Below are 27,964 nucleotides of genomic sequence, written 5' to 3' on the forward strand. Positions count from 1 at the left end.
TTTAAACTTTAAAAGTCATCACTTTAGGCTTTTAGTGCATATTTTCCTCTAGTGGAAAAGACCAGTTCCTGTTATCCTCTCAAATCAAAATCCACCAAAATAGTTGTATGGAACTGTTTTTGCTTGTAAAAGGTGCTTAATCTGTGCATATTTCTTTATTGACTCAGGGTGAACTTTTCACTGGAGAAAGCAAAATTATGGACAGAGAGCTTGGCTTTGGAAACAACAGTTTCATTTTAAAACACATTAATGATGTTTTTTTTTATTTATTTCATAAATAGCTTTTTGCTTCACATGATGTTAACTGATAGTCTGGAGTCATGTGGATTACCGTTTTGTTTTTTATGAGCTGTTTAGACTTTTTGGCACCCATTCGCTGCAGGGGATCCATTCGTAAACAAGTGATGCAATGCTAAATTTATCCAAATCTGAGCTGATGGAGAATAGAGTTCTTCTACATTTCAGATGGTACATTTCCATTTTGGGTTAACTATTCCTATAAAGAACTATGGAGTGTTTTATAAGGTAAATAAATCACATTGAAAATGTGAAGTAACTGACCAGACCAATTATTGATCCTATTTCAAGCCATATCTTCGTAGAGAACAGCAGCAGCTATTTGAATACCACATCAATCATAATAAGAACAGAACATTGGAAATATCATTTTATTTATGCTTTTACAAACATATTTACATTAACAAAAAGCAGCTCATCATCCAGCAGTTAAATCCAAATATATGATCAAAGGTTGGTTACAAGATGATGATCTCTACTACAGTTTTATCCCACTAGGCTTTCTTAGTCAAACCACATTTGACTGGCTGACTTTGGCATGGCCTTAGAATAATCTTTGCAGCAAGCCATCAATTAGACTTATTGGTATTTGGAGAATGTCCACTGACTGTCTTCCCTAGTATATAAGTAAGGACTTGATGATAAGAGGGGTTTAAACTTAAAGATAGATTGACCATGTTTGATTAATGCTAATAAACTCATTCAATAGATGAACACAGCCATCCAAATAAATAGAAGAAAAAAACGAACAAACCACATTCAAATCTTCTTAATACGGCCTTTCGAGGTGCAAGAGTTTGAAAGGATCACATCCCCATCACACACTTGCTTCACATTTAATAACTCCTCATTTTGACTTACTATTCCTTTTTTTCTTTAAAGATATGCAGTTGCTACAAATATTCAGCGCTGCAGTCAGAGACTGAAAGATGCTTTGCTAAAACCATTGTATATTCAAGGAGCACTCATAAGGAAGGTAAAACATGGATCTCCAAATGAACAGCCTTGTAGGGATGCTGAACTGAGCAGTGATGGTGCAGGTTTATTACAAGGGATAGCCAGTTGGGGGAGCTTTGTCATACTTATTGCTCTCTAGTGAAAAGGGTGGAATGCGCACGTCAAAGTGTGAGCCATCTGTCCTCTCAAAACAGAATGTCCCCCTAAACAAGAAAACAAAACGTGATGTTCATGCGTCATTACTTAAACACAACATAACAGAGCAAAACCACATTGTCAATTCAGATACACCAAAAACAAGCATCCAGACATCCTGGCCACATGATTTAAAAAAAAAAAACAACAAAACAAAACAAAGCGAGCTTGGTTGTAGGAGTATGTTGATAATCTCACCACATGTGTCCACTGGGTGCCTGAAGTGAAACATGACTGCTGTATTGAAATGCTGGCTGTTCTCTTGACAAAACAGGCTCCTGGTGAAATAATGATGGAATGCATTCAGCAAACAAATCATATTTCCATAGTCTTGAATTCTGGTTTATGCTTTTGTGAGTTAATGACCTTGCCAACCACTCCTCTTCCACGGACTGTTTCCAGAGTCCCTGAGAGACTGAAGATCCTCCAGTGTCTTTCCCTGAGTTGAACAACCTCATTGCCCAGGTTCTCCAGACGGATGCAGTACCGCCACTGAGGAAAACATCAACATATTATCTCTAACAGGTCACCAATGGCCATTCTATATATAACCCTTTTATTGAGTTATTATTAAAAAAAAAAAACATAATTAGGTAATTTAGCCTACCCAGTACACGTGGGAGTTTTGAGCCTCCTGTTGACAAACAAAAACAGGTCAGAATCAGGACTATGAATTACATTCACTTCACAATATTCTAAATATAAATTATAATTATACATGAATTAGGCTTTTCTTCAGCAAGGATGCATTAAACTGATCCGAATTGACAGTAGAGACATTTATAATGTTACATTTGTTACAGAACCCAAACTTTTCAACAGTAGTGTATAGATCTTAATCTGGTTAGATTAAATATGGCACTACCATGACTAAGGTCTATAATACATAATAATGTATACATTTAGTACATTTACAGCAACCTGCAATGAGGAAATTGTTGCAACACATAGCAACCCTCTATTCTTACTCTCATGCCCATGTAGAAGGGGATGACGGTGACACGGATGTTCTCTGTGGTTTCACGGTGCACATCTGAGAGCTCCAGCCAGGGGTGGTTCTTCTCCTGCCAGGCCCGGAGGGTATCTCTTGCAGTGAATGGAGGATCTAAATAAACAGAGTAAATGTAATCCATTAGAAACATTTTATCAGTAAAAGTTTGAATATTGCTGCAAAAGCATAAGTGGACTAGTTACTTCTGGAGGGGTTAAACAAAAGGAAGCGTTCAAACAGTTCATGCTGGATGGGCACTTGCTCAGTGGAGTTATAAGGCAAGATGTCTTCATGACTCACATAATCCAGACCTTCAAGACATAAGCAGACCAGGAAGAAATTAATAAAATAATAGATAATGGAACTTAAAAAAAAAAACTATATTTAAGGGATAGTTTACCCAAAAAGAAAATACTCACCCTCATGTCATTTCAAACCCTTAAGTCTTTCTTTAATCTTTGGAAAACAAGTTAAAATATTTCTAATGAAATCCGAGAGCTCTCTGACCCTCCATTAAAAGCAATGTAACTGAAATGCTCCCAGACCCAGAAAAGTAGTAAGGATATTGTTAAGAGTCAAAAAGTCCAACCCTAATTTTACAAACCTACGAGAATACTTTTGAGTGCACAAAGAAAACAAAAAAAACCTCTTTAATTCTATGGAGGGTCAGAAAACTCTTGGATTTCATCGAAAATATCTCAATTTGTGCTCCCAAGATAAACACAGTTCTTATGGGCTTAGAGTGAAATGAGGTTGAGTAACTAATGGCGGAATTATAATTTTTGGGTGAACTATCCCTTTAAAGATAGCTGAATCTTTATGTGGCTGATTGTGAGAGTTACCTGGAATTGCATACAGGGCCCTGCTATCATCGTGATTTGCCAGGAACGTAACTGCTTCAGTCTGAGATCGCTGAGACTAATGGTGACAAAAACACAGCCACTAAGGTTAAAAATGGACTCATGATTGAACTAAAATCATTAAGTCACCCAAGCCAAACATATGTACACTACATTAATTCACTATTTGCATATGTCAGCTGATGCCACTTACTATGTGAGGGCAGTCTCTGGTGTCTATGAGGACCTGGTAGTATGTATGCATCTTGCCCTTCACTTCCTTTGAGCCATGGGCTGTGGAGTCTGGCTTGCTGAAAAAGCACAGAACAAACAGGACAATTGAGCTGTAACATAGCCTAAATAATTTAATCAGGTATAAGCCTAAAAAAATCCTCTACTTCATACCTGTCAGTAGCAGCAGCAGGACTCACGTCTCGATCATACAGACGAGCGTGCCAGGGGAATAACACAATGCCTCTATAACCAAACACACTGTGCAGGAATAGCTGAGGATTGCACATCCAGAATTAGAATACTGACATCAGAGGAATCAGTTTGACGGGTTTTGTGTTTAAAATGATCACTGACCTGCCCAGTTTCATATTTGCCATGCTGCTTCAAAGCTTCAAAAACTCCAACAGGCTCTAGTATTTTCCCCTCCGGTCTGTTTCTGCCAAGAATTAATCAGTAAAAAAAAAAAAAAAAACTTAAATTGTAATATCCCATAGCTGGGATCCCTAACAGCACAGAAAAAATATTTCAGGGGCAAGAAAATACATTTCCAATCTTACAATAGCCTACAGTTTGTATTATTTAATAATGTTTTATATATATATATATATATATATATATATATACACACACACACACACACACACACACACACACATAGGTGTATTTTTTTTTTTTTAAAGAAAACTTTCTTATATTCTAGATTCATTGTACACAACTGAAATATTTCACGAGTTTTTTGTTTTTATTCTGATGGTGATGACTTATAGCTTGGGAAAAAATTACAAATTCAGTATCTCAGAAAATTAGAATATTCCATTTTGAGCTTGACTAGTTTGATACATAAATTCTGGGTACCTTTTGGCCTACTTTAGAACATGCAACCACAGTTATGGGAAAGACTACCGACTTGACAGTTGTCCAGAAGACAGTTTCCACCGCAGGAACTTTACCCAGGAACTAGGGACTTTGGGCTGGTACTCGGTATGTTTCCACCGCAGGAACCATGAACTAAACAAAGTTCCGGGTAAAAAAAAAAAAAAAGGTGGAAACGCAGAAAACAACACGTCTGGGTACACGTCCTGGTACAAATGTTCCGGGTAATTTCAGTGGAAACACGGCAATTGACACCCTCCACAAGGAGGGTAAGCCACAGAAGGTCATTGCTGAAAGGGCTGCTGTTCACGGAGTGCTGTATCAAAATATATTCATAGAAAGTTGACTGGAAGGAAATTGTGTGGTAGGAAAAGGTGCACAAGTAACAGGGATGACCACAGCCTTGGGAAGATTGTGAGGAAAAGCCGATTCAAGAACTTGGGAGAGCTTCAGAAGGAGTGGACTGAAGCCGGAGTCGGCAAATCAAGACAACACTCAGATGTCTTCAGGAAAAGGGCTACAGCTGTCACATTTCTAGAACAAAGCCACTCCTGAACCAGAAAAAAACGTCAGAACCATTTCACCTGGGGTAAGGAGAAAAAGAACTGGACTGTTGCTAAGTGCCAGTGGTCCACAGTCCTCTTTTCAGATAAAAGTATTTTTAGCATTTCATTTGGAAATCAAGGTCTAGAGTCTGGAGGAAGACTGGAGAGGCACAGAATCCAAAGTCCAGTGTGAAGTTCCGAAGTCAGTGATGATTTGAGTGTTGTGACGTTTGCTGGTGTTGCTTCATTGTGTTTTATCAAGTCCAAAGTCAATGCTGCCATCTACCAGGAGATTTTGCCATCTGCTTACAAGCTTTATGGAGATTCTGATTTCATTTTGCAACAGGACTTTAGCACCTGCCCACAGTGCCAAAACCACTTCCAATTGGTTTGATGGCCATGATATTACTGTGCTTGATTGGCCAGCCAACCCACCTGACCCTCACCTCACAGAGAATCTATGGGGTATTGTGAAGAGAAAGAGAAGTAACATCTGACAAACAATACAGAGGAGCTGAAGGCCGCTATCAAAGCAACCTGGGCTTCAATAATGCCTCAGCAGTGCCACAGGCTCATCGCCTTCATGCAACGCTACATTGAAGCAGTAATTTGTGCAAAAGGAGCCCCAACAAAGTATTGAGTGCATAATTAAACCTGCTTTGGAGATCTTGAACTTTCTGTTTTGTGAATCTTTTTTTGATTGATATTTAAGGAAATATTCAAATTTTTTGAGATACTAAATTTTTAAGTTTCCTATCTGTAAGTCGTAACCATCAGAATTTAAACAAAAAATGTAAAAAATGTCAGTTTGTGTGCAATGAATCTAGAATATAGGAATGTTTGCTTTTTTTTAAATTAAATTACAAAAAAATAAAAATAACTTTTCCATGATATTCTCTTTTTTATTTAGATATATAGTATGTATAGTATATGGCTATTTTTTGTACATTGTAAAGTATGTTCCTTGTAAAGTACATTTTTCTTCAAAAGTTAGATATGTGTAAGTATTTTCTTGGATTAAAATATATGATAGCAAAATATAATTTAAAATATCTTTAAATATTTTTTACTTTAATTTTTATTTAAATGTCTTTCAACATATATAAATGTTGAAAATATTGTTGAAAAATATACGAAAAAGTGGCCAAAGTATATTGGCATAAAATATATATTTCTGGAAATATATTTTGAAACACATACTTAAAAATATATTAGAATTTTTATTTTTTGGTATGGGATAGTGGATGACACCACTGAATTACACATCCCAACAACTGTGGTCAACATCTGAAATTATTTGGACATACCACATCTAACATGAAAGTTTCATGGTGCACAAAAGAGAAAAGACGTGCAGGCCACAAAAATAATAATTGTTTACTGTCCGTTGGCTCAGGCTTAGGCCCAGACTGTCACTTATGTAATCAAAAATGTCTTTGGGGGTTTGAAAGCAAGGCTGAGGTTTATCCTTCTTGTAGGCCTCAATTTGTGTTTTAGTACCTGTCCTATTCCAATGGAATTTTAAAACATTTAAATGAACTGTATAACTAGAGAGCTGAGCACTGAAACAATATGGCAGTAGTATAACGTTAGCAGGTATGCAAACATGTGAATCCTTCAAACTATAGCAACAGATAATATGAAACACATGACAGCTGATGATAAATTCTTTATAAACATGAATGCATTTCACAGATACATCGTTAAAGTATCTGCTGTCAAAATAGTTTGCTGCACCTATAACTTCAACAGTTATGTAACAGGAGGACACGGTAGGACGTTGGCTTTAATAACGTTAGCTCTTACCGTGATGACATGAACCTCGTCTGTTGAAAACTGTACAACCTGCATGCTGAACACAACGGCTGGGCTCTTTTCGGATCTAGTCCGCTGCTGAAATCTATTACACTCAGAATTCTGTGGGTGCATTTGTGCTGGTTATATTTACTAGCACTGGACAACAAGCCCCGACGTATTGCACACGCTGCCATCTTCCTTTAGCTATCTGCACATGAACACACGGTCATAGTCAATATCATACATGTTTAACCCAAAACTTACTTTTAAAGCGCGTGAAATTAAGGAATATTCAGATGCACGAGTTTAAAATTAGGCTTTATTAAGTTTTTACCCTATTATTACAATATTGGACATTACAAATTGGCACTCAATTTCCCATGACTCATTGCGAGCGGAAACGTCACTACGGAGCCACAGAAAGCTCCGGGTCAAGCTTACGTTCTGTTCCTTTTTTTAAATGAACTTTCAAAATTACAAGTTCTTGACATACTTCTCATATTTACGCATTTACGCATTTTGGATATACAAAATGAAACAATTTTAATAAAAATAAAATAAAAAACAATACAATAAAATAATAATTAAAATAAATAAATAAAAAGGCATCGCAAGCACATGCTTAATTTAGAAGCGACAGTTTTTTGAGCTTTACGAATTTTTCAAGACTTTATAGATTCTAAATAAGCTTTAAAGGCTGTTTGAAAATGAGCAAAACTGGGTTTTATGTTGCTCCATTTATTTTGATGACTATTAAATTTCCCTAATAACAAAAACAGATAAATAATAACTATTTTCCTTTTAGAAAAGTCATATTCATTAGAATGAAGTAAAACAAATGATCAATTTAAGACTAGGATGTTTCTTTTGTGGTACATTTGCTGAACATTTTCTTTTTCTTTTCTTTTTTTCCAGAGGATTTTCTTTTTCCAATTTCCTGTCACTAAGAGGAAATTACATTTAAGAAGATTCATAGATTTTAGTGCTCTTTTAAAAGACTTAAGAATGGTATTAACACCACCTGTTCATTCTGTTAAAAAAACCCTGAAACCTCTGTACATTTTTTCTGGAATTGCATTTTGGTGTGACATTCTTGATTTTATCAAATGTTATGTGAATCCTAATTTTGAGTTTATATATGTAATAATTGGTGTTCATGAATGTGAAAAAGGCAGTACTTATTTAATAAACCTTACTTTCCTGTTAGCTAAATATCATATTCATAAATGTTAATTTTCTAAATGCTAACCTCTTTTTAAGATTCAAGCTTTCTCTTCAAATTAAGCATTAAGAACAATGGACTTGGCACTTCTTCTGGACTGAAAGACTGAATGACCCTGGGCTGTTGTTGAATTGTTATGATTTGACAATAATGAATTGTTACTGGTTTTTCAAATATTCATTAAAAAATAAAAAAAATAAAGAGAGGGAGAGAGAGATTTTTTTTGTTAGTTTTTTTTGTTGTTGTTGCCAAATATCATATAAAGAAATTGAACTATAGTAAATCCAAACCCTTGTTTTTGATTCTTGAACAAGAGCTTAAAATATATCCAAAGCTAATCTATTCAACAAATATCCTATAGAAATAAGTGACTTTATTTTTAAAGCATCATTTTAAAAACTACATTTAATAGAAAACATTTTACCAAAACCCCGTCTTACGCCTCAATCTTCAAGGACGAATATGTTTCTTGACAGTAGGTGGCGCTGTGTGATTGTGCAGTTGGTTTGCAACGGGCCTATAAACACACTAAAGAAGAAATCAGCTGACATGCACGGATGGAAACAGGAAACATGCTCAAATTAAGATAAAAATACACAACTAACTTGAAACAACATAGTTAAGTTTTGTTAGGGATATTTTCTATTTTTCATTTGTATAATTTGTGACGCTAATTTGACTAGTTATAGCTATTTGATACATTAAATGAGGTTCCTTTTTGCTTTCCGCTACTTTTCTATTTAGCGTTCACACAACAAGATACATCACTGAGAGAAATATACTACTAAACGCACGTTAAGGTGTTCTGAACATTTTAGCAGTCATCTTTATTATCATGACTTCTTCGTTTAAAATCGGAGCGAGATTTCAGGAGAAGGCGAGAGATTTGCTGGAGGATGTATCCGCAGTTTCAGAAGAGCTGAAGGAAGAACTGAAGGCTCTGACAGATCAGTCCATCGTACCATTCAAGACTGTGAGAAAACTACACAAGCTTCTTCGAGAAAATGGTAAGAAACGTGCACATTCTATAGATTAATGAAACGTTTTGATTCTTGCTGCACACTTCAAGCTAAATGTGTGATGTAATTGTAGGACATCCAGTGTATCTTCATGAACTGTTTGAGGACAGCACACTTCATCTTCCAGAAGTCATCCCAGCTCCAAGGGTAAATGAGAATATTTCATTACTCTCTGTGTTTATATTAATATAAGGAATTATGTTTTTAATAGTTGTATTTATTTCCTCTCGACAGAACCCCCAGTTGGTGGCTCGCTTAGAAAAAATTAAAGCAAAACTCGCCAATGAGGAATATAAGAGAATAACACGGAATGTAAATCCACAGGTGAACTCTCCTCTACAGTCTTTATATTAAACACATGCTCAATAGTTTCTGAAAATCGTGTCAGTGTATTTATATGTGGCCCAACAGGAAATGAATAATCATGGAACTTTAGCAGATTTTGGACGACAAGGTCAGGATGTTCCCTTTTTCTCTTCACTTCTCATTTTTGATGTCTGTCTGTCTTGTTCATCTCACGTGTCATTTGTGTTCTGCAGTGCGTTCCGTGAAGGCAGTTGTTGTTACTGTATTCAACTTCCTGGTAACTGTAGTTGCAGCATTTGCCTGCTCATACCTGGGCAGCCAGTATATCTTCACTGAGACAACAGCGGTAAGCGCGCACAGCATTCACACCATCAGTTCACAGTGAATGAGGTTAGTTTTGGAACTGAATACATATTTCTAATGTCTCTGTATGTATTTTCTTTCAGAGAGTTATAGCTGCAGTGATTGCAGCTTCTGTTGTCGGTCTTGCTGAGCTTTATGTTCTGGTTCGGACTATGGAGGGAGAACTTGGAGAGCCCTGACACCAACTAAAATCATTCAATATTGCAATATTTCCATATTGTTTTGTGTCATGTTTTTCCACTGTGCAGCTTTGTTTTTCTCCAAATCAAAATGATTTGGAATATTCAGTAAAAAGGCTTCATTTACACTAAAATGCCCAAGATTAGAATTAATCAGACAGCTGTGAATTAATCTAAATGTTAATTAATCAATTAAGTGGTTTTTGAAGCCACTTCTTTGATCTCAAGACACTGGGTGGTACATTATGATCAGGTTGTCTTGTTTATCTTTGTATTTATTTAGATTTCCTCTACAGGAGGGTTATTCCTTGCTTCACTTATAACTAAAAAACAAGATTGTAAATGGTTTATTGTGATTGTTACTGACTCACAAGATGTTGTGTTGAAAAGCGTCTTTTTTTTTTCAGAAGAAAATAATAAAAACATTCAAAAACTAAGTTGACTCAAAAGCATTCAAAATGATATCACACTCCCTGGTGATGCGCACTGTTGAGAGTCCAGCTTTGTTTAACCATGTTTACAGCATTTCCGGTTATTACGCAGATCCAGTGCTTAATGTATGTTGTGTACTGTACTTCCTGCACATACACCTGTGTGCCTGAGCTTTAACAAAGCTATAGAAACACAGTATTAAAGTCAACCAGAAACGTGCAGCCCAGGGTGGCATATGAAACGATGCTTTTATGCCACAAAAAAAAAAGACTTATAAAAAAATGTGCCAGTCTATTTGAAAACAAAAGATATATTGTACCTTATCTTCTGTACATTTCTATTTCTTTCTATCTTTTATTAGTAAGTATGAAATCTGCTAATAGATTTCTATGTCTATATCTTTTCAGTCTATGAAATAGCTCTATAATCCACTGAACTTAAAATACTAGTTCGCACAAAAACAAAAATGTAGGGATCTTTGAGTTTGTTTCTTCATCAGAACAGATTTGGAGAAAAGTAGCATTACATCACTTGCTAACCCTGTGTAGTGAATGGGTGCCGTCGGACAGCTGATGAAAACATCACAATAATCCATATGACATTCTATATTAACAAAGCTTCTGGCCAAAATACAAAAAAAAAAAAACAACAACAACAACTCCACAATCGATGATACCAATTCCTTCTGGGGAAAAAAGTCCATCTCCTGTTGTCCTCTAACATCAAAATCCACCAGCATATTTGTTTAGCACTGCTTTGGACTGTCTATACATATCTCTGCATATTTCTTACCTGACTCTTTCACTGAAGAAAGCACAATTTTGACAGAGGACTCGCATTTTAGCAGAAAGGAACGGTTTAAAGTTCAAAACAAAAGACATTAATTGATGACCTGGATTCATGGGAATTGCTTGTGGATTATTGTGATGCTTTTTATCAGCTGTTTAAACGCTAATTTCTGACCACACACATTCACTACAGAGGATCCAATGGCGAGCAAGTGAAGTGAAGTAAATTTCTCCAAATCTATTTCCAACAAAGAAACAAACTCATCTACATCATGGATGGTTTAAAGATAAGTGCATTTTCATTTTGGGCAGAACTATTCCTTTAACTTCAAGCGGTTTAGTAATGAATCAGAGGCCACCATTCTAAAAAGAGTGTGCCATACACAAAAGCCATAATTCAAAGGACTGTATAAATAGTTAATGACTAAAATGTAACTGCATAAGCATCATTCTTGAAATGTTATGGGTGACCATAGACATTTTGCAACCAAATACTATAGTGACAATATCAGAGTTCAGTTTTGTCCAGCAGGGGACAGCACAGAGTGTTCAGCTGGGACTGAAGAGGCCGAGATCTCACTCAAACTTGCGCAAGTGGTTATATAGTGACTGGACGTAAGTAAAGACACACATGGGGTCTGGCTTTCTTCCCATCACCATCATGTCCTCCACTTCAATGAGCCTATCACAGCCAGCCTTCTTCCTGGAAATACAGAGAAGCAGATTTAGCAGGGCTGGACGTGTATAGCTGGATTTATTCATTCTCCATGTCCACTGACTATTAAAGTTAATATGATAAGTGTAATGCATATGTTCAGATGACGTCTCTGTCAGTTTTTCAGAATGTGGGAATTGGCACACAGGGGTTGCAGGAGCATGATGTCATGCTGCTGGGCTGTTAGTTTGGAGTAGCCGTTTGAGGGGAAGGGGAGGCTTCTTTGAGCTCAACAGGGATTTGTTGGCATGCGTTAGTGGTTTAAAGTGTGCTTTGCGGACACCCAAGACTCAGACGCATCGGAAAACTAAGTAACTTTATCTTCTGTGCCGTACTGTGAGGTGATGTGGAGCACAACTGCAGATGATTTCTGTCAACTTATATTTTGGAATCATTCTGTTCAGCTTGTTGGGTCGGGTCACGCTAAGTTCACATCTCATCTGTCCGCTCTACTCCTATTTAAAGACTTTTAATACTTTATTAGAGCTTTTAAATGAAAATTAATATGCTGTCGTTATTTGCCCAACCGTATATCATTACAAATTTCTATAAAATGTAAAAGGGGATTTTTACAAGAATGACCCATTTTTTTGATACTTTCATGCAGATGTTTGTGTATTTTGGAGCTTGACAGACATTATGGGTTTGAAATAATATGAGGCTGAGTACAAAATGACAGAATATTGCTTTTACACAATGGAAAAAATATATTGATGTTTAAGTACATTTCTTTAATGTTTTTTTTTTAAGTCTAATGCTTATGAAGGCTGCATGTATTTGATCAAAAATACAGTAAAAAGAAATGTTGTGAAATATTATTTTTCAGTTTTCTGTCTATATATTTCATTTATTCCTGCACTGGCAAAGCAGAATTTTCAACAATCACTTAAAAAAAAAAAATGTAATTATCAATTTCATGCATCCTTGCTGAATAAAAGTGTGTGTGTATATATATATATATATATATATATATATATATATATATATATATATATATGTTTTTTTTGTATATAATTTTTCTTGTTAATTGTGTATTTTTTTTCTTGGTTATCTATCCTTTTCAGTGTGTGATGGGATGACAGTGAGGCAAACTACTCAACTTTAAGAGGTTAAAGCACCATGAAGTGTGTTGACATCTCAATGCCATTGTGGAAAAGCTGAACAGAATTGCCTCCATTCCAATGACTTACTCTGCAGCGCTGAATGCCAGCTCAAAGTTATGTTTGCGGTCAGCAGGGGACAGGACGTTGTAGTCAAACTCTGTGGGGAAGAAAGAGTGGACGAGGGCGCAGAATGCCATGCCGTCACTCCAGCTGGATGAGAAGTTTTGAATGTCAATGTTCTGTAGATTAATGGGAGAGAGTGAAGCTATTATATTCATATATTTCCCTCAAATGTGCATGCTATTAATTTTTATTTTTGTAATTTTCCATCAAAATAATTGAATAAAAAATACACACACAAAACCATAAAACCATATTTTTTTCATTACATAAACCGAATAAAACAAGGTATCAAAAAAGACAGTTGCCAACATTTTTTTTTAAACATTTAATTTGCTGGGGTAGTGTGCTGAATTCATATTTTTGTTTATCAATTTAATTTAAGAATATACTAAATCTTACAGGAATAATAATAATGATTAACAATACATTTGAAAAAGAAGGTTCTTCTAGCATTTTTTTCACTTGAACCTTGGGTAAGCAAGAGGCATAGAACAATAATAGTTTTCTTTGAGAGTCTGCAGACGTGCTTGTGGCTGTCAGAGCAGATGTTTTATTGTTGTCTGGCTCTTATCTTCATATGCTGGAATTTTCTGTACACCTCATCATTTAATGGTGTTCATTTTTCATCCGTAGCAGGCAAATCTGACAGGCTCAGACGTTGTCTGTCACTGAGGGAAATGGAAACCGTCATGCTTGTTGTCAGCTGTCTGCTCTGCTTCTCATGTTTACGTACTGTTCTCTGTTGACTCTAAATTAGGCTTGACCATTACATTAAAATCTCTAACTAAAGCCACATGGGCTGGTTTGCAAAGCTGCACTAGAGTCAGGCAGAATACACCACACATAATGTTCATTCGCTCTCTTTTCAATGCTAATGAAGTTGATACGTTAAAGCTATAATGGAGAGAATAACAGAGAAGAATAGTATAGAAAGCCCTTTGATGCATGATAATCCTAATCAGCTTGAAGTGTTGTTAACCCATAGTTTTAATACACTATATGTGTGCAAGGCCCCCTTTTTCAGCCGATTTCAGATAAATCCCATGATGCATGAATGTCTTACCTGGTACCCAATAGTCTTGGATCGACACCATTCCAGAAGAATCTGCTTGATACTGCTAGCACTGGATACTCCAAAACTCTGAGAGCGTTTCAGCTTTGGTTTGGAATCCACAGGCTTGGGTCGACTTAGTTGGGAAGATCAATGCAAGAGTTTTTTTTTTGTGTGTAATTCAGAACATGAAAGAAAAGTTGCATAAACTTGCAGATGATTCCATTACCTGTTGTTCTCAGAGTCTAGCCTTTCAAAAATGGACCTGCGAGCCTGGGCTCCTATGTTTCGAGGTAAAGTCTGGGACCTCACAAGCTCCCGTCTGCGCTCAATACCTCCACCAAAGGATAAATCTCCTGACATATCCACATTCCTGATACAAAGAGAAAATGATTGCCCAGAAATATATTTCAGGCCTTTTTTTTTTGGCAACACTTCATGATAAAATTATTTATGCAAGTTTTTTTTATATAGATTTCACAGTTGTGTGAAGGGTATAGGCTTGGTTTGAACAAAGCCAGGAGACTAATATAGTCCCTAGAACCATTTTAAATGACCATTTATTTTTTACTAGGGACACTGTCTCACCCACAGATGTGTGGTAGACAGCATCACTTTTAATTAAATATGTTACATTACTTAACATTTAAAATAAATAGTTTAGAAAGGGAAACAAAACAAAGGACAGATAAATACAATACTGAAAGCACTTTACAATAATTATATATCATGACCTAAAAATGTAATGCAGAATTTTAAGTTAATGGTAATTTATACATTTACTACTCCCCATTGTTATTTCATGTTTGTTCTCAATACATCATGTTACTTTAAACAACTTGAAGTGTTAAGAAATGCTTTAGAATACAATTTGTTTAAAAGTTTGGAATCGGTATTATATAAATATTTTAATATGTTTTAAAAGAAGCCACTTATGCTAATCAAAGCTACATTTATTTGATAAAAAAACAACAACAGTAAAAACTGTGATATTGTGAAATGTTATTACAATAACGGTTTTCTTTTTTATTTATTTATATTTTAAAATGTAATTAATTTATTCCTGTGATGGCAACGCTGAACTTGAGTCACATGCTCATACTGGTCTGTGCAATATATATGTTTTTTTTTTTTTTTTTTGCAATATTTGAAATAGACAACTTTTGTAACATTATACATATCTTTACTGTCATTTCTGATGTGATGCATCTTTGCTGAATAAAGGTATTTTTTTTAAATGGCATTGTATATAGATATTAAAATTAACCAAGATAAATAAATGATATACAAATAAATAGCTTGTTCACGGTTTATTATAACTAATGTACTATAGCTAATAATAAAAATGCAACCTTATTGTAAAGTGTAACCAAGACTATTTTGCTCAGTGTAAACCTTCATTTGCACTTAAACATATTCACACTCGACTCACCTGTCTGTACTGTGTGGGAAAAGCCCAGAGTAAGTCACTGACTTGGCTGGAGCCGAAGATGCTTTCTCTGTAAGACAAAACATGTAGCAACTCAAACAATGAGACAGATAAAAGCACTGCTGTATATATGAGTCACAGAGAAAGGTTGAATTTATCCTACCACTAAGCCGTGGAGAACCCATAGTCCTGGCAGGAGTTGGAGCCCATGTTTTCACAGACGATACTGCAACCACATGACCAACACAAAATATAGGAGATGACAGCAGAAAGACTCATCTGTAGCCTCAATTTGTGAAGTTGTAATAGTCATACCTGCATGAACATGAGACTCTAGTTGTGGCTGGTTATTACTGGTGACCGGCTGACTGTTTGACAGTGAATCTGTTATGGCTGATGGCGTAGCTTGCATTGGGCTACCAGGTGACTCAGGACTTTTCATAACTCCTGAATCAGCGACTTTGGTGGTTGCTGTGATCGGCAGGTGTGGCATCGCCATCGAAACAGGGCCTGAGTGCTCCTGTGACACACCGTTGGGTGGTGAATTTCTCCTCAAAGGTATAGTGGAGTTTTCTGATTGGAGAGATGATGGATTGTGGTCAATTAGTTTCAACTGAAGCAGTATAATGTGCCATTTATACTAAGACCTATTTTTAGTTTACAATTATGTTATATTTATTCTAAGTGCATTCTGCAGTTCTGTTCTCCGCCACATCAAAGGTTCAATCACTTTAAAGTCGTGTGGATTTAGATTTTTATTATTCATACTTGGAAAAAATCTTTCTCACAGTAATTCCAATGCTATATTTTTGTGTGGTTATCGACTTTTATGGTTGTGGTGTGGGGATCACTTTTAGTATATTGACTGTTCTGTTACAGTACATTGGTTCCATGCAACTTTTTAGTTGAATTTTAATTATATTAGCTACATTATTTTCACCTGAATTTACTTTACCTGTCAAATGATGTGTGTTTATGCTGGAATAAATTTAAACAAAATTCTTTTAAAATTTTCTATTAAATGCCATGTTTATTGAATTGACTAGGGCAATTTATGAATTCCTGTTAAAGAAGCATAGTGAACATCAATGCTTCCAGGTTTTTTCATGATCTTATGAGATTTTTTTTTTTATTTTTATGGCTGAAACCCTGGTCAGTACAGTGGACCAGTAATGCACAACACAACAAAATCTCCACAACACAATAGAATTGCCACCACACAATTCATAGGACTAATTATGTTGTGTTGTGGCTTGTTTTCATTTGGTTGCGGCTTGTTTCTGTTGTGTTTTGCTAATTTTTTTGTGTTTTGTTTGCGTTGTTTTGATGATTTTGTTGTGTTGAAGCTTTTTTTTGTTGTGTTGTGCTAATTTTGTTGTGTTGCGGTTTGTTGCTGTTGTATTTTGCTAATTTTGTTTTGTTGCAGCTTGTTTTTGTTGTGTTTTGCTTATTTTGTTGTGTTGCGGTTTGTTGCTGTTGTATTTTGCTAATTTTGTTTTGTTGCAGCTTGTTTTTGTTGTGTTTTGCTTATTTTGTTGTGTTGCGGTTTGTTGCTGTTGTATTTAGCAAATTTTCGTTGTGTTGTGACTTGTTTATGTTGTTTTGCTAATTTCATTGTGTTGTGGCTTGTTTTTGTTGTGTTTTGCTAATTTTGTTATGTTGCGGCTTGTTTCTGTTGTATTGAGGCTTGTTTCCATTTTGTTACGACTTGTTTTGAGTGATTTCGAGAAGCAATTATGGGTAAAACCTGTTGAGGATAAGTGTCCATTCTCCAAGCCTTGGGAAACTGGTGCTGGATCCACTTCAATGGGCTCATCTCGCTCAACACTCTGTCAGAGAGAGAAGCAGCACTTATGGTTAATCTTTAAAAAGACTAATACTTTAATAACACTGTTCAATGTATGTATATATTCATTTCAGAATTAATATACTTTTTAAAATACTGTTCATTATATGTTGTAATGCCTAAAGTCTTCTGCAGCATTTAAACACGATTGCTAGACAAATGCTGAATTTTAAATAAATGTTTTTATGTTTGATAAATGGTTATCAATAAATTGGTTATATAAATAAATAGCTTTTAAACAGGCTCTTAAAAAAACAGGTATCTTTCTCAAGAGGCACAGTCCCAAATTGTTGAGCACCAAAACACGGTAAGGAACATGAGACACATGATGTGATTATCCAATAAACGCTAATCAGAGACATGAAAAGAGCCAAAGTGGCTTCAAATGAGTTCTTCAGAAGGTCACATTCTGCTCAATCAAGTGAATGATGTAATCTAATCAAAGACATTTGATTGATGAGTTCACTATGAAATCACTATGGTGTCCAGTGATGTTTACAGAAGCCTAGTCTCTTTTAAAAATAAATCAAAACTCTGGATCAGAGTTGATGTGGGCCATCAATAGATATGGCTGCTTTGCTGGTCTATTTTAATCTTTAATAGCCACATGTGCCCTCTATGCACTCTTCTGTCTGACCCAAATGCAAGAACACATGCTAACATAAGTGCCTTGAAGTTACACGCTGACACATGAAGGTCACCGCCTTGCTTCATTTCCTTCAGACCTCAACCATCAAATACTTATACAGATACAGATGTTTGGCCTCGGCTGCAATGAGCTAACCATTATAAAAACAGATTGCCTCTTAAGAGGGTGGTGAACTAGTTGTTTAAGGCCTGGAGACAAACCAAACTAATGACTGTGCATGTTCAGTTGTCTCTTGCACTGTCATTAATTACCTGGCAGCTTATCAATGGGCTTTAAAAAGCTCCTTTGTGTGTAACCTGACCCTCACAAGTACATGCAAACACATGCTAATATGCAAACAAATGGGCCTTCATGCACAAGAAGAGCTCATTTATGAGTGCAAATGCAAAAACACAGAGATTAAAAACTAGGCACGCAATCAAATCATTTTAAAAGAGAAGTAACTTTCTAGTGAGACTCAAGGAGTAACTGAACTGGGGGCCAGATGACATCACATCTAAAGAATTCAGGAGGGGCGTGCGGTCGGAGGGGGGCAGCTGATAGGGGAGACAAAATTCACCTCAAACAAAGCATATGCAACTCTGATTTGCTGGCTGAACATGCAGGTTTTCAATGCTGGACTGCATCATGTGTCAGTCTCTCTAGGGGATATCAGCAGACATGTGACTTTTTAGTAATAGGGAACATGTATTATGCTGTTTTCGCACAGCCTGAATTTGGAAAAACATTGCCTACAGCCATTAAGGTTTGTATCTGAAATTCCTTCCAAATGCATTGGTTCAGACACTATTTTGGCACAGAGGTCACCTGCTGCTCAGCCACTGGGCTAAATTAAGAGGTGTAGGGGGGATTCTAACCACACCCATCTCATGTTCACTGAACTGCATGCACTCACCCCAGTTGCTCTTTTTTCCTCCAGAAACAACACATTCCCATCCCAGAGAATGCGTCATTTCATTAACAGAGAGGAGCAATAAAGCAAGTTCAGGAAATAGGGAGGTGAGACAGAACATGTGGAAAAGCACTTTAGTCTAAGGCTGCAACTAACAACTATTTTGATAATCGATGTTCTTCTTTAATTTATCAATGCGTTACACTTCTATAATAACATGACGCTTTATTTAGCTTTTATTTTTCAAACCTATTAAGATACTATCATCAGCTGTTCATCCCAACTTTAATCTTGAAAGAATGATTTATTCACAAATCTGACAATGCCATCAGGTTTCGGAGCAAATCGGTGAGTTGCTGGACTCAAAAGAATGACATATTCCCAGATTGGACTGTCTGGTCTCAAACAGATTATTGAATCGCTGACTTGATGACTGATGAAATCACATCAGCTGAATTGAATCAGTGATTCATTCATAAATCGGATATAGCCACTGGGTCTCAGATCAAGGTTCAAGCAGATCATTAAGTAAAAGGGGTGATGAACTGACTCTGTTTTTTATTTGACTATTCTCTGAAGTCCACAACAAAATCAGAAGAAATAGGCAATTTTCTGTCCTTTTTTGACCCTCATTACACCAGAACACTCTGTTTGAATAGGCGTGATGGATTGTAGACTCTGAAGTAAACGCCCACTGCTATAATTGACTTATAGTTGTGCATGTTTGACAGTCTACATCCTTCACAGATCAAAAATGCATAAATAACTCATCAAACGATCTATTTAACAGACAAAACAACAGTGACCACGTTATAAAAAAAAATGTTACTCACACTTGAGGTGAGGCATTTCTGTCAGATCCAATGTAGTCGGAACTGCGTTGTCTTTTATTTTCAATCTTTTTGAAAATCTTGTCTGGAAATGCGCCTTGTTTGTAAACGAGTACGCGGTCAAATTCACAAATGAATGAATGTTATTAATGTCAGTAATATATTATAGAAAGGAATCTTTGATTCATTCAGATAACGGACATAGCCACTGGATCTCAGAGCAAGTCTTAAGCAGATAATCGAGTCATTAATTCAATCAGTCAAATGGACAATGCTATCTGATCTTGAACCGATCACTGAGTTGTTAACTGCTACAGTCAAGTCAAATTCAATGCCATTGCTGTGAAACGGTTCAAATGATTCGTTTAAAAGACTATTTTCAATATCAATTATCATCAACATGGCAGTTTAGTTGTTCAGCCCAATGAGTCCTCTAGTCTACACACAAAAATAAAAATGTTCAGTCTATCCTTCTGTCCTCAGGGAGGGTCACTCGTCTCCTGTTACGTGCTGTTCCTCCATGACTGAGGACACTCAAACACAATAAGGGTGCTTTTGACAACAGCGTCGTCTCTCAGACTATTCGAAACGGACCACTAGAGGACTGAATGCAGCCCCTTCAGAGACACAGTAATCACTCCTGCAGGTGAGAAGACAAGAAAAGGCCTCGAGGAGTCTTCTGCCTCTAAATGCGGTTACTATGTACAGTCCGCTCAGACAATGGACTGCCCACACTAAAAACCTTTCATGTGAGTTTAAATGTCCCTCTACGGCAAAATAAGAATTTCCCCAGCATTCTGGCAGCCTGCCTGTGCAATGCTGGGGTGCATAAAGGACGATTTTTTCTGTGGATAACCACAAGGTTGTATTGTATATAATCTCAGAGTGATTTGATGGTGAGTGAAATAGGAGTTGAGCATTGTTACTGCAAGAGCACACAGAGAGCTGCTCTTTGTATGATCCGAGAGATGAATGCCAGTTTTGACGAAGAGCTGTGTGTGTGCACATCTGATTTTAAATGTATGTAAGAGGATATTCTTGCCTCAGTGTGACATTTGAGATTCTTGGAACGTTGTGGTGGTGGGGGAATGGAATGGCACATAAACAACAATAGAGGGCATGTTTGTGGGAGAGCTCTGGAGGGTTCAGAGGACTAAATCAGCCCCTGTCATTCAAATCCTACAGATAGCCAGCTCTTACAAGGCCCTCTCTGGTATTAATACGCCACGCTGATAGTGCTATTTATATTTTCCAATGTAAAAATAGCTTGGCTAACTTTTGGAGCAGGAGGGTCATGATCAGGAAAAGCAGAGTGGATGCTATTTAACGCATAAATGTGAAAAACGAATCATTCATGACCGAAGATAAATATTTGTCCCCCAATTTAGCCGATAGTAATTTAAGGGTTGTTTTTCCTGCTGTTAAAAAGTCAGAGAAAGGTAGAGTCTATAAAGCTGAGACAGACAGGGATGGGATGCCTGGTTTGTGAGGGTCTTTGCTCTGTAATTTCCTTCACAAACTCAAGTGTTTGTGAAGAAAGAGGCCCAAACACCTGTTTTTCAAAGCACCACAAAACCCACAATTTCTATCTTCTAACAGAAGCAAGAATGGAAAGAAAACCTGTAAAGAGGCATTTGAACACTCAACAGCATGTGAACTACGTGAATTCCTCCTGGTTTCTCAGGGAGTGTTTCATTTTCACTCCTACATACTCCCACATTCACAAATGTAAACTGTAAAAAGATTTGTTGTCCTCCAGGCCATATCAATTCAAGCCCTTAATCTGACCTTCTAATTTCATTTAATTTGTGTAACAAATGTAGTCAAGTTTACCACCTGGAATTTTAGTTAAGGTTGCCTAACAAAACATTTCTACATCTTTTTGGTTTTTCAAAACACCCTCATGGTAGGAAGTGCACCTGAAACTGAACTGTACATAACTCATCTATAAACAATCGTACGTGTTCTGACACACAAGCTCCTAGAATCTTGAGAAACTTCTTCTTTAGATTAAAACTACATGACCATGCAGCGAGTCCACTTCAACATGATTCACTGCAGCACGATTGATGATTTGTAGCCCAGAGGAACTCGCTACATCTACAGACCCACCTCCAGATGGAGAACACAAACCTGGGCAGAGGTCAAACACTTCAACTTAAATGGACCATTTCAGGAGTTTGCAGCCAAAATCTAAGAGCTTAACGTGTTTTAGACTTTCTAGCATCATCTAAGACACCAATGTGAAGTAATGTGACTCCATATAGGGTGGATAGGCAAGGTCTTAACTAGAACTTTTTCACCTAACTTCTCCCAATCTTGGCCCTTACGCATTCCTAAAAGGTGGGACAATGGTTCCTGAAGGGCAGTGAGGTCATCCCATAAACACAGAATTATTAACCTGTAACCACGGAGATGAAAATACATGGCATTGTCTGGAAGTAATTAGGAGAGCCAGGGGCAGCATGGGAGCGGCTGGATGCCTTTCTCTAGCCCCCCATCCACAATCTATTCTCTTTTGCACCCTCCTTCTCGCATTCCCTCACTCTTTCCCTCTTTCTCGCCCTCTCTTTCTCTTTCTCTTTCTCGCACTCTGCTGTATTAATAGTTGTGCAAAGGTTTTTTTTTCTACTCCTTCTTCTCTGCCAGGAATCTGTGCTGGACATGGAGATTGAGGCAAGGCAACGGGAGGAGATTAAACGAAAGATCTGTTCCATTGTGAGCGATTTGGCTTCGGGCCAGCGCCGAGCTGAAAACGTCAAACATATTTCACACAAACACATTCAAACAAACACATGCTAGAATGTTCAGGTAAGCTCCTTTAAACCTCCTGCCAAAGCGTAAAATAATACAAGCGCATTTTCATATGCATTTGCCTCATTAATAAAGGCTTGGAGTCCAGCAGCCTCGCAAATGTGGACGCTTAAGTGAATCTTTGCAAACAAATGCTCAGCCTTTAAGCCTTTGGAAGCCTACTTGGCTACCTGGCAGGCTGTCCAAATCTAGAAAAACTCCCAAAATCAAAATTTAAAGCCAAGCATGTCAGATCAAACGACATTCCTCTGGGCTCCATGTAACCAAAGTGGACCGTTTTACAAACAGCTCCACTTTGGCAATATTAGATGGGTGAAAACTAGATGTACTGGCACTCTGGGGTGAGGCAAGTCAAAGTGGGGAGGGCGTTTCTCACACTGCCAGAGCCAAACATGGGATTTGAAGTGCTGTTACGGTCATTTGGTGAAGCTCAGCAGCATGGGGTTTATATAGAGGAAAAACGTTTCCCGCTACAGATGTGTGGTGTGTATAAACATGTCACAGAAGGCATAAATGTTTATAGTTATGTCATAACTTATTGTCAATGGTTCTTTGCCAGTTTAAAACGTCTTGATTGAAAAAATACTTGCAATATGACGATCCACAGAAAAGATAGACATGAAGATGAATTTTCTTAAGCTCCTCAACAAAAATCATATACATATTCATGCGTTATCACTTCCTAAATCAAATTTACATCATACAATTTACAGTTTATTAACTTTAATAGTACATCCTGAAATATGCAGTCTTCCTAGTGGAAAAAGTGCATTGCAACTGTTCTTAGGGCTAGTTTGGCTCAAGAAAATAATGCAAATTCTGCTAGTTGCAACATGCCTAGTGGATGATTTTAATTCCATAATGCAGACGATTCAGTCCCTCTGAGAAGATGTGCAGAGTGACTTTTGTTACTGAGATTACTGAAGAAACCCATTAACACAGGGTTTCGATTTTATCAGTAAAAAGAAGATGAGGTGAAATAAGTGCATCATGATGACAATAGTTAAAAACATACTGTTGTTGAATAAAACACTGCAAATATTAATAATGCACAATTTTTTTTTAAGAATTTTGAACAGAGAATGATTATCATTAAACTGAGGTGCTACATATTTAATGTATAAAATGTTTAAATATATTTTGCATATGTTGCACTAGCTCATCAATGCGCTTTAACTACACTAAAACTAGGTGCTAAGTAAAATTGACTAATAAATCAGTATAACCTGATGAAATATTGACTAAAGGAAAATACAAAAAGTCAAAATACAAAAACTATGGCTAAAACGAAACTGTGAAACATCTAGAGAAAAATAGTACAAAAAATAGTAAGGCGAGAGATTTGTGAAACCCACTGTAAACTAGTTTAGCTAAACGAATCACTAGAAGACAGCTGTTAATATCTGCTCTGATGCCATTGCTAACTTGAAGCACTATGAAGAGCAGCTGAAAAAAAACAATAAAATAAAAGCTTCTTAGACAAGGATCCGGAGGCCAAATCCAGGCCGGATAATCTCCATTATTTGGGATTGACAGCATGAAGCTAAAAGGAAATCGAGTTTATGTCTAATACTAAATATCTGCAATATCTGTTAGCTTATTTGTGTCTGTGTGCACCTGCGTGTGTCTATATCCTTTCTCTTAGATTCTGAGCACGCTTTAACAGAGTTAGCACATATAACACCCAATCCAATCTTCGCTCTCTCCCTCACATGCCCTGGAGATGCACACACACACACACACACACACGACGAAGTGTCTGACTTTTACAATGCAGTGACTATGTTGAGTCACAGTAGAATCAAAGATAACCCACTGACCCCTAAAAAATGTATTCACATCAGCAGCAATGGAGGGCAAGAGGCTTTTTGTGCTCGAGGCCGATGCACGCTGTGCAGTGGGACCAGGCTCCACAGGTGCGGTTTCCAGCCAAGCACCTGTCCTTCAAACCCGAGAGTATCCAGAGGAGTTCGGCAGTGCTAGATCTACACCACATCCCGCTGAATAAAGAAAGTGTGTCCTGGGTGTTCTTTAAATCCTGACTCACCCAGTGTACTTCAAATGAGGCAGAGTCTCGACACAATGGCCCATTGAAACCGCAGAAATGCAGCGGTAATTAGCAACAGCAGTGCAGGACTCCTCTGTGGAGACAGCACACAGTGAGGGCAGAGCAAAAGCATTTGCTGGTCGCCTGAACTCTGGACAGGAAGAGGAACACAGGATGATACAGTTTTGACAGTAAAGTTGCAGAAAAAACATATATAATGAACCTGGCATCTTGTTCTCGTTATTGTCCATCATCAATATTTCTATCCATCCATCCATCCATCCTCTAAACCTTGACAAAGTTTAATCTAATCTTTTTAATGTAATCTTTGAATTTCAACTAATTTTAAATCTACTTCTTTACACTGAAATTCAAACTTTATATATGCATCTTGTTTGCTACATCAATTTAAATTCAAATTCAGAGGACTATAAACTGTAGTGAAAGAGGTTTAGCATAGAATGAGGGACAGAAAGGAAGACAGAGAGGGAGTGATAAATAAAGAGGACAGGAGACAGTGCTTCGTGTGAGACAGAAGGACAGTTGAGAGACAAGAACAAGAACTGCCTCAGATACAGTGGCGGCAGTCTGAGATTGAGCCCAGGATAAACTCTTATTTCCCAAGAGCGGAAAGTACATCAGGCCTCTGGAAGATCAGAGACAGACACGGAGTTAGAAGGAAGAGCGTGAGATAAAGTGTGATACTCGTGATATCTGCAGGTGTTCTCAGTACAGCCACGTGGAGGCAGGCCAGCACACATCCCCACGTGGAGTCTCGCTGTCTCTTTCCAATCTTTCTCTCTATCGCTCACTTTTTCCTGCAGGCTCAGCCTGAAAGGGAGTGCACTGCAGACCTGCCACAACAGTCTCTGAGTGTTTCACAAGCCCAGAATGTAGCTCTCTTATTATGCAGTTGGCAGGTGTGGATGTGACAGGGAAGATAACCGCCTTCCTCAGCTCTACTGACTCTCACTCACAGCCAAAATCAACTGCACTCCCTGCTACCACAATTATGATGATTTAGAAAAAACGTTTACAAACCTCAAGTCTAAAACAAGACCTTATGAAACACCCAATGAAATTTGCATGCTATGCAAATGATAGTATTTTTATACTCCATAGCACAAGTAATGAGTGACGAATGCATACCGTTTGAGTTTTACTTTCACAAGTAGCAGCTGTTAAAGGCTTGAAGCTAACAGGTTCAGCTCAACAGACAGTCTCCTCAAGCGAAATAAAGCTGTAGTCCTGTAATCCTGAATAGAGCTATTATCCATCATATCAAGAACTGCATCTCAAGATCCTAAACTCCTTCAAGTTTGCAGTGTTTACACTATAATAAATATGCAAACTATGAAATGTACATAATCAAATAAAGCAAGCTTTGAATGAATGACATCTGCTAAATCAGCTAAAATCATCTAGGTTTGATCAGTACTAATGTGAAGAAAACATTTGGGTTGTTTGAGCATTTTAAAGTGGATCTTTTACACAGACTGAGTGAAGGCAGATTTGTTCCCGCTCCAAATTATGTGCAATGCTGCATAAAAGCCATTATAAAACTAAATTGTAAATTAAATGCGGCATCACAGCTACCTTATTTTAATTCCATAACTTCTACATTTATTATAAACTCACATTGTCAATTTCATTATTTTAAGCATCAATTTCATAACATTACTTGCATTAAACAGCCTCTTTTCAGTAATGTAAACCACTTCAGGTGCAGCTTCTATGCCGCATTTGCAGTTTCAAAAATGCATTAATTTTTTAAAAATAGATCCAACTAAATTCTGATGGTAAAGTAACTATATAATTGATATTAATTTGGCAAGTAGCTTAGTAGCTTTTCACAAAAACACTTGGTGATTGAATTATTGATTTACTGTACATTGTGCCTAAACACTGTGGCTGTGAAGTTTCTGTCATTTGATCCAAATATCATGCCACATTTGTCAGAGACTGCGCCAAAGGTCTGAGACAAAATCTGCCCTTACAAACATTCAGTTAGTTTGTATACGTTATCCAACTTTGGGCTTCTCTCTATATGTCTAAATATTTAGTTTTCCAACATAATGTTCCTCACATCAATTCATGCTTTCCACTTCTACGAAATGACCTCACTCGAGGTCACGCTTCCATCTAAACACATTCTCGGAAATGTCTACTCACATTTGTTTTGCTGGTGACGGAGAAGGTGGCTCTGCTGGAGAAGCGCGTGGCGGTGGGGCTGGAGACAGAGCCGCTGGCGGAGCCGGTCAGAGCCGCTACGCTGGGGGCCGCAGACGGTGGAGACTGATGCCCTGTGGTGCTACTGTTGCTCTGTGGTGGCGGCGATCCTTCAGTGAGAAGTGCGCTTCTGTCGCACACCGACCCTGTCAGCATCTCTACCTGTCGGGTCAGGGCCTCTAACTGCCCCCTGAGCTGCCGGTTCTCCTGCTGCAGCTGTGCCACGGCCCGGCCCAGAGGTCCGCTCACATTAACGGCCTCTTCTAGTCTCCGCTCGATGCCCAGCTTGAAAGCACTGACGTCCACATGGATCTCACGCACCGCATCCCGCAATGTGGTTTCATAGCGGGCCAAAGCGGCACACACCGTCTCCCCTTCCAGAGAGCCCTCGGTCACTGATGCCAACGGGCCTGCGTCCATCTCCGCTGTGAGTCCAGGTACCTTGCTCTACAGTCCCACACCAAATTGAAATCGGTCTCTGATATGTCCCTCTTGAAATTGTTTACAGTCCCAGATCCATACAGAAATCCAGAGGGACTGACCTGCGAAGACAAACTCAGTCAGATACAAACTTTGTTTAATTATCTAATGAATAAAACACATCTTTAAACCTCAGCCAACTTAGAAGTAGAAAATGTTAAAATTGCGAGCGTTTACAGACCTTTTGTTTCAGTGTGATTTCTCAGCCCTGAGTGTGTCTGAGTGTGTGAGTTCGACCCGCTGTGCTGATTTAAAGTACAGCTCTTACAGTCACGTTAACCTCCTACAACTCCTGGAGCCCGGGGGAGGGAGCAGAGAGAGGGAGGGAACAAGAGAAAAGAGGAGGAGAGATAGTGCTCCACTTTATCCCTGCTCCCCCTCCTCCTTTCCACTGTATTTGTATTAATCTCCACTTTCACAACACAGTGCTCTGTCTCTGCTCTCTCACTCCCTGTTCCTCGCTCTTTTTTTCTCCTGACAGATAAAGGCCACTGCTCACATTTCTCCAGCTCAAGCATGTCCCACTGTCTCCGCAGTGCTATATCAGAGAGGAACAGACATGCCTTTTGTTTGTTTTTTCCTGTCTCACTTTCGCTGGGTTCAGAGTGTGGTGGTTGAGGTCAGGATAAAGTCTGCACTCTTAAGGTTTAAGTGGCTGTTTACACAGTAAAGCATGACAATATGCGGTTTAAAATGTCCTAACACGTTTCAAGCAGCGA

The 27,964-nt window shown here is 37.7% G+C and overlaps 3 protein-coding genes across 4 annotated transcripts; 1 reads left to right on the forward strand and 2 right to left on the reverse strand.

The window, feature by feature from the left end:
- Nucleotides 1-654: 654 nt before the first annotated feature.
- Nucleotides 655-6,936, reverse strand: LOC113115036 (polymerase delta-interacting protein 2-like). 2 transcript variants are annotated; one of them, XM_026282251.1, is made up of 11 exons: nt 6,738-6,936; nt 3,868-3,943; nt 3,685-3,785; nt 3,494-3,590; nt 3,283-3,358; nt 2,644-2,751; nt 2,418-2,554; nt 2,057-2,083; nt 1,816-1,941; nt 1,648-1,727; nt 655-1,457 (listed from the first exon to the last, which is right to left on the reverse strand). In XM_026282251.1, the coding sequence occupies exons 1-11, from the start codon at nt 6,920-6,922 to the stop codon at nt 1,343-1,345; spliced, it is 1,128 nt and encodes a 375-aa protein (XP_026138036.1). In that variant the 5' UTR covers nt 6,923-6,936; the 3' UTR covers nt 655-1,342. The 2 variants fall into 2 exon arrangements, with proteins under 2 accessions (XP_026138036.1, XP_026138035.1); XM_026282250.1 differs by having other exon boundaries at nt 3,868-3,949.
- Nucleotides 6,937-8,368: 1,432 nt separating this feature from the next.
- On the forward strand, nt 8,369-10,254 carry vma12 (vacuolar ATPase assembly factor VMA12). Its single transcript, XM_026282252.1, has 6 exons — nt 8,369-8,957; nt 9,043-9,116; nt 9,204-9,293; nt 9,381-9,423; nt 9,509-9,621; nt 9,722-10,254. The coding sequence occupies exons 1-6, from the start codon at nt 8,786-8,788 to the stop codon at nt 9,815-9,817; spliced, it is 588 nt and encodes a 195-aa protein (XP_026138037.1). The 5' UTR covers nt 8,369-8,785; the 3' UTR covers nt 9,818-10,254.
- LOC113115035 (smoothelin-like protein 2) lies at nt 10,150-27,558 on the reverse strand. The gene is made up of 10 exons (XM_026282248.1): nt 27,427-27,558; nt 26,709-27,307; nt 17,206-17,287; nt 15,774-16,031; nt 15,622-15,684; nt 15,462-15,528; nt 14,259-14,402; nt 14,042-14,165; nt 12,943-13,094; nt 10,150-11,740 (listed from the first exon to the last, which is right to left on the reverse strand). Exons 2-10 carry the CDS (start codon nt 27,183-27,185, stop codon nt 11,614-11,616), a joined length of 1,494 nt encoding a protein of 497 aa, XP_026138033.1. The 5' UTR covers nt 27,186-27,307; nt 27,427-27,558; the 3' UTR covers nt 10,150-11,613.
- Nucleotides 27,559-27,964: the final 406 nt, after the last annotated feature.

The sequence above is a fragment of the Carassius auratus genome, chromosome 15 (assembly GCF_003368295.1).
Source record: "Carassius auratus strain Wakin chromosome 15, ASM336829v1, whole genome shotgun sequence".
Classification (NCBI taxonomy): Eukaryota; Metazoa; Chordata; class Actinopteri; order Cypriniformes; family Cyprinidae; genus Carassius; species Carassius auratus.

Coding starts and splice junctions, on each gene's coding strand:
- LOC113115036 (XM_026282250.1), bottom strand. CDS start 6,922: ATGGCAGCGTGTGCAATACGTCGGGGCTTGTTGTCCAGTGCTAGTAAA. Junction 3,359..3,493: donor CCAGAGACTGCCCTCACATA/GTAAGTGGCATC, acceptor TGTCACCATTAG/TCTCAGCGATCTCAGACTGA. Junction 1,942..2,056: donor AAAACTCCCACGTGTACTGG/GTAGGCTAAATT, acceptor TGTTTTCCTCAG/TGGCGGTACTGCATCCGTCT.
- vma12 (XM_026282252.1), top strand. CDS start 8,786: ATGACTTCTTCGTTTAAAATCGGAGCGAGATTTCAGGAGAAGGCGAGA. Junction 8,958..9,042: donor CAAGCTTCTTCGAGAAAATG/GTAAGAAACGTG, acceptor ATGTAATTGTAG/GACATCCAGTGTATCTTCAT. Junction 9,424..9,508: donor AGCAGATTTTGGACGACAAG/GTCAGGATGTTC, acceptor TGTGTTCTGCAG/TGCGTTCCGTGAAGGCAGTT.
- LOC113115035 (XM_026282248.1), bottom strand. CDS start 27,185: ATGGACGCAGGCCCGTTGGCATCAGTGACCGAGGGCTCTCTGGAAGGG. Junction 16,032..17,205: donor TGGACACTTATCCTCAACAG/GTTTTACCCATA, acceptor CTCTCCAATCAG/AAAACTCCACTATACCTTTG. Junction 15,685..15,773: donor AGAGTCTCATGTTCATGCAG/GTATGACTATTA, acceptor ATGTGGTTGCAG/TATCGTCTGTGAAAACATGG.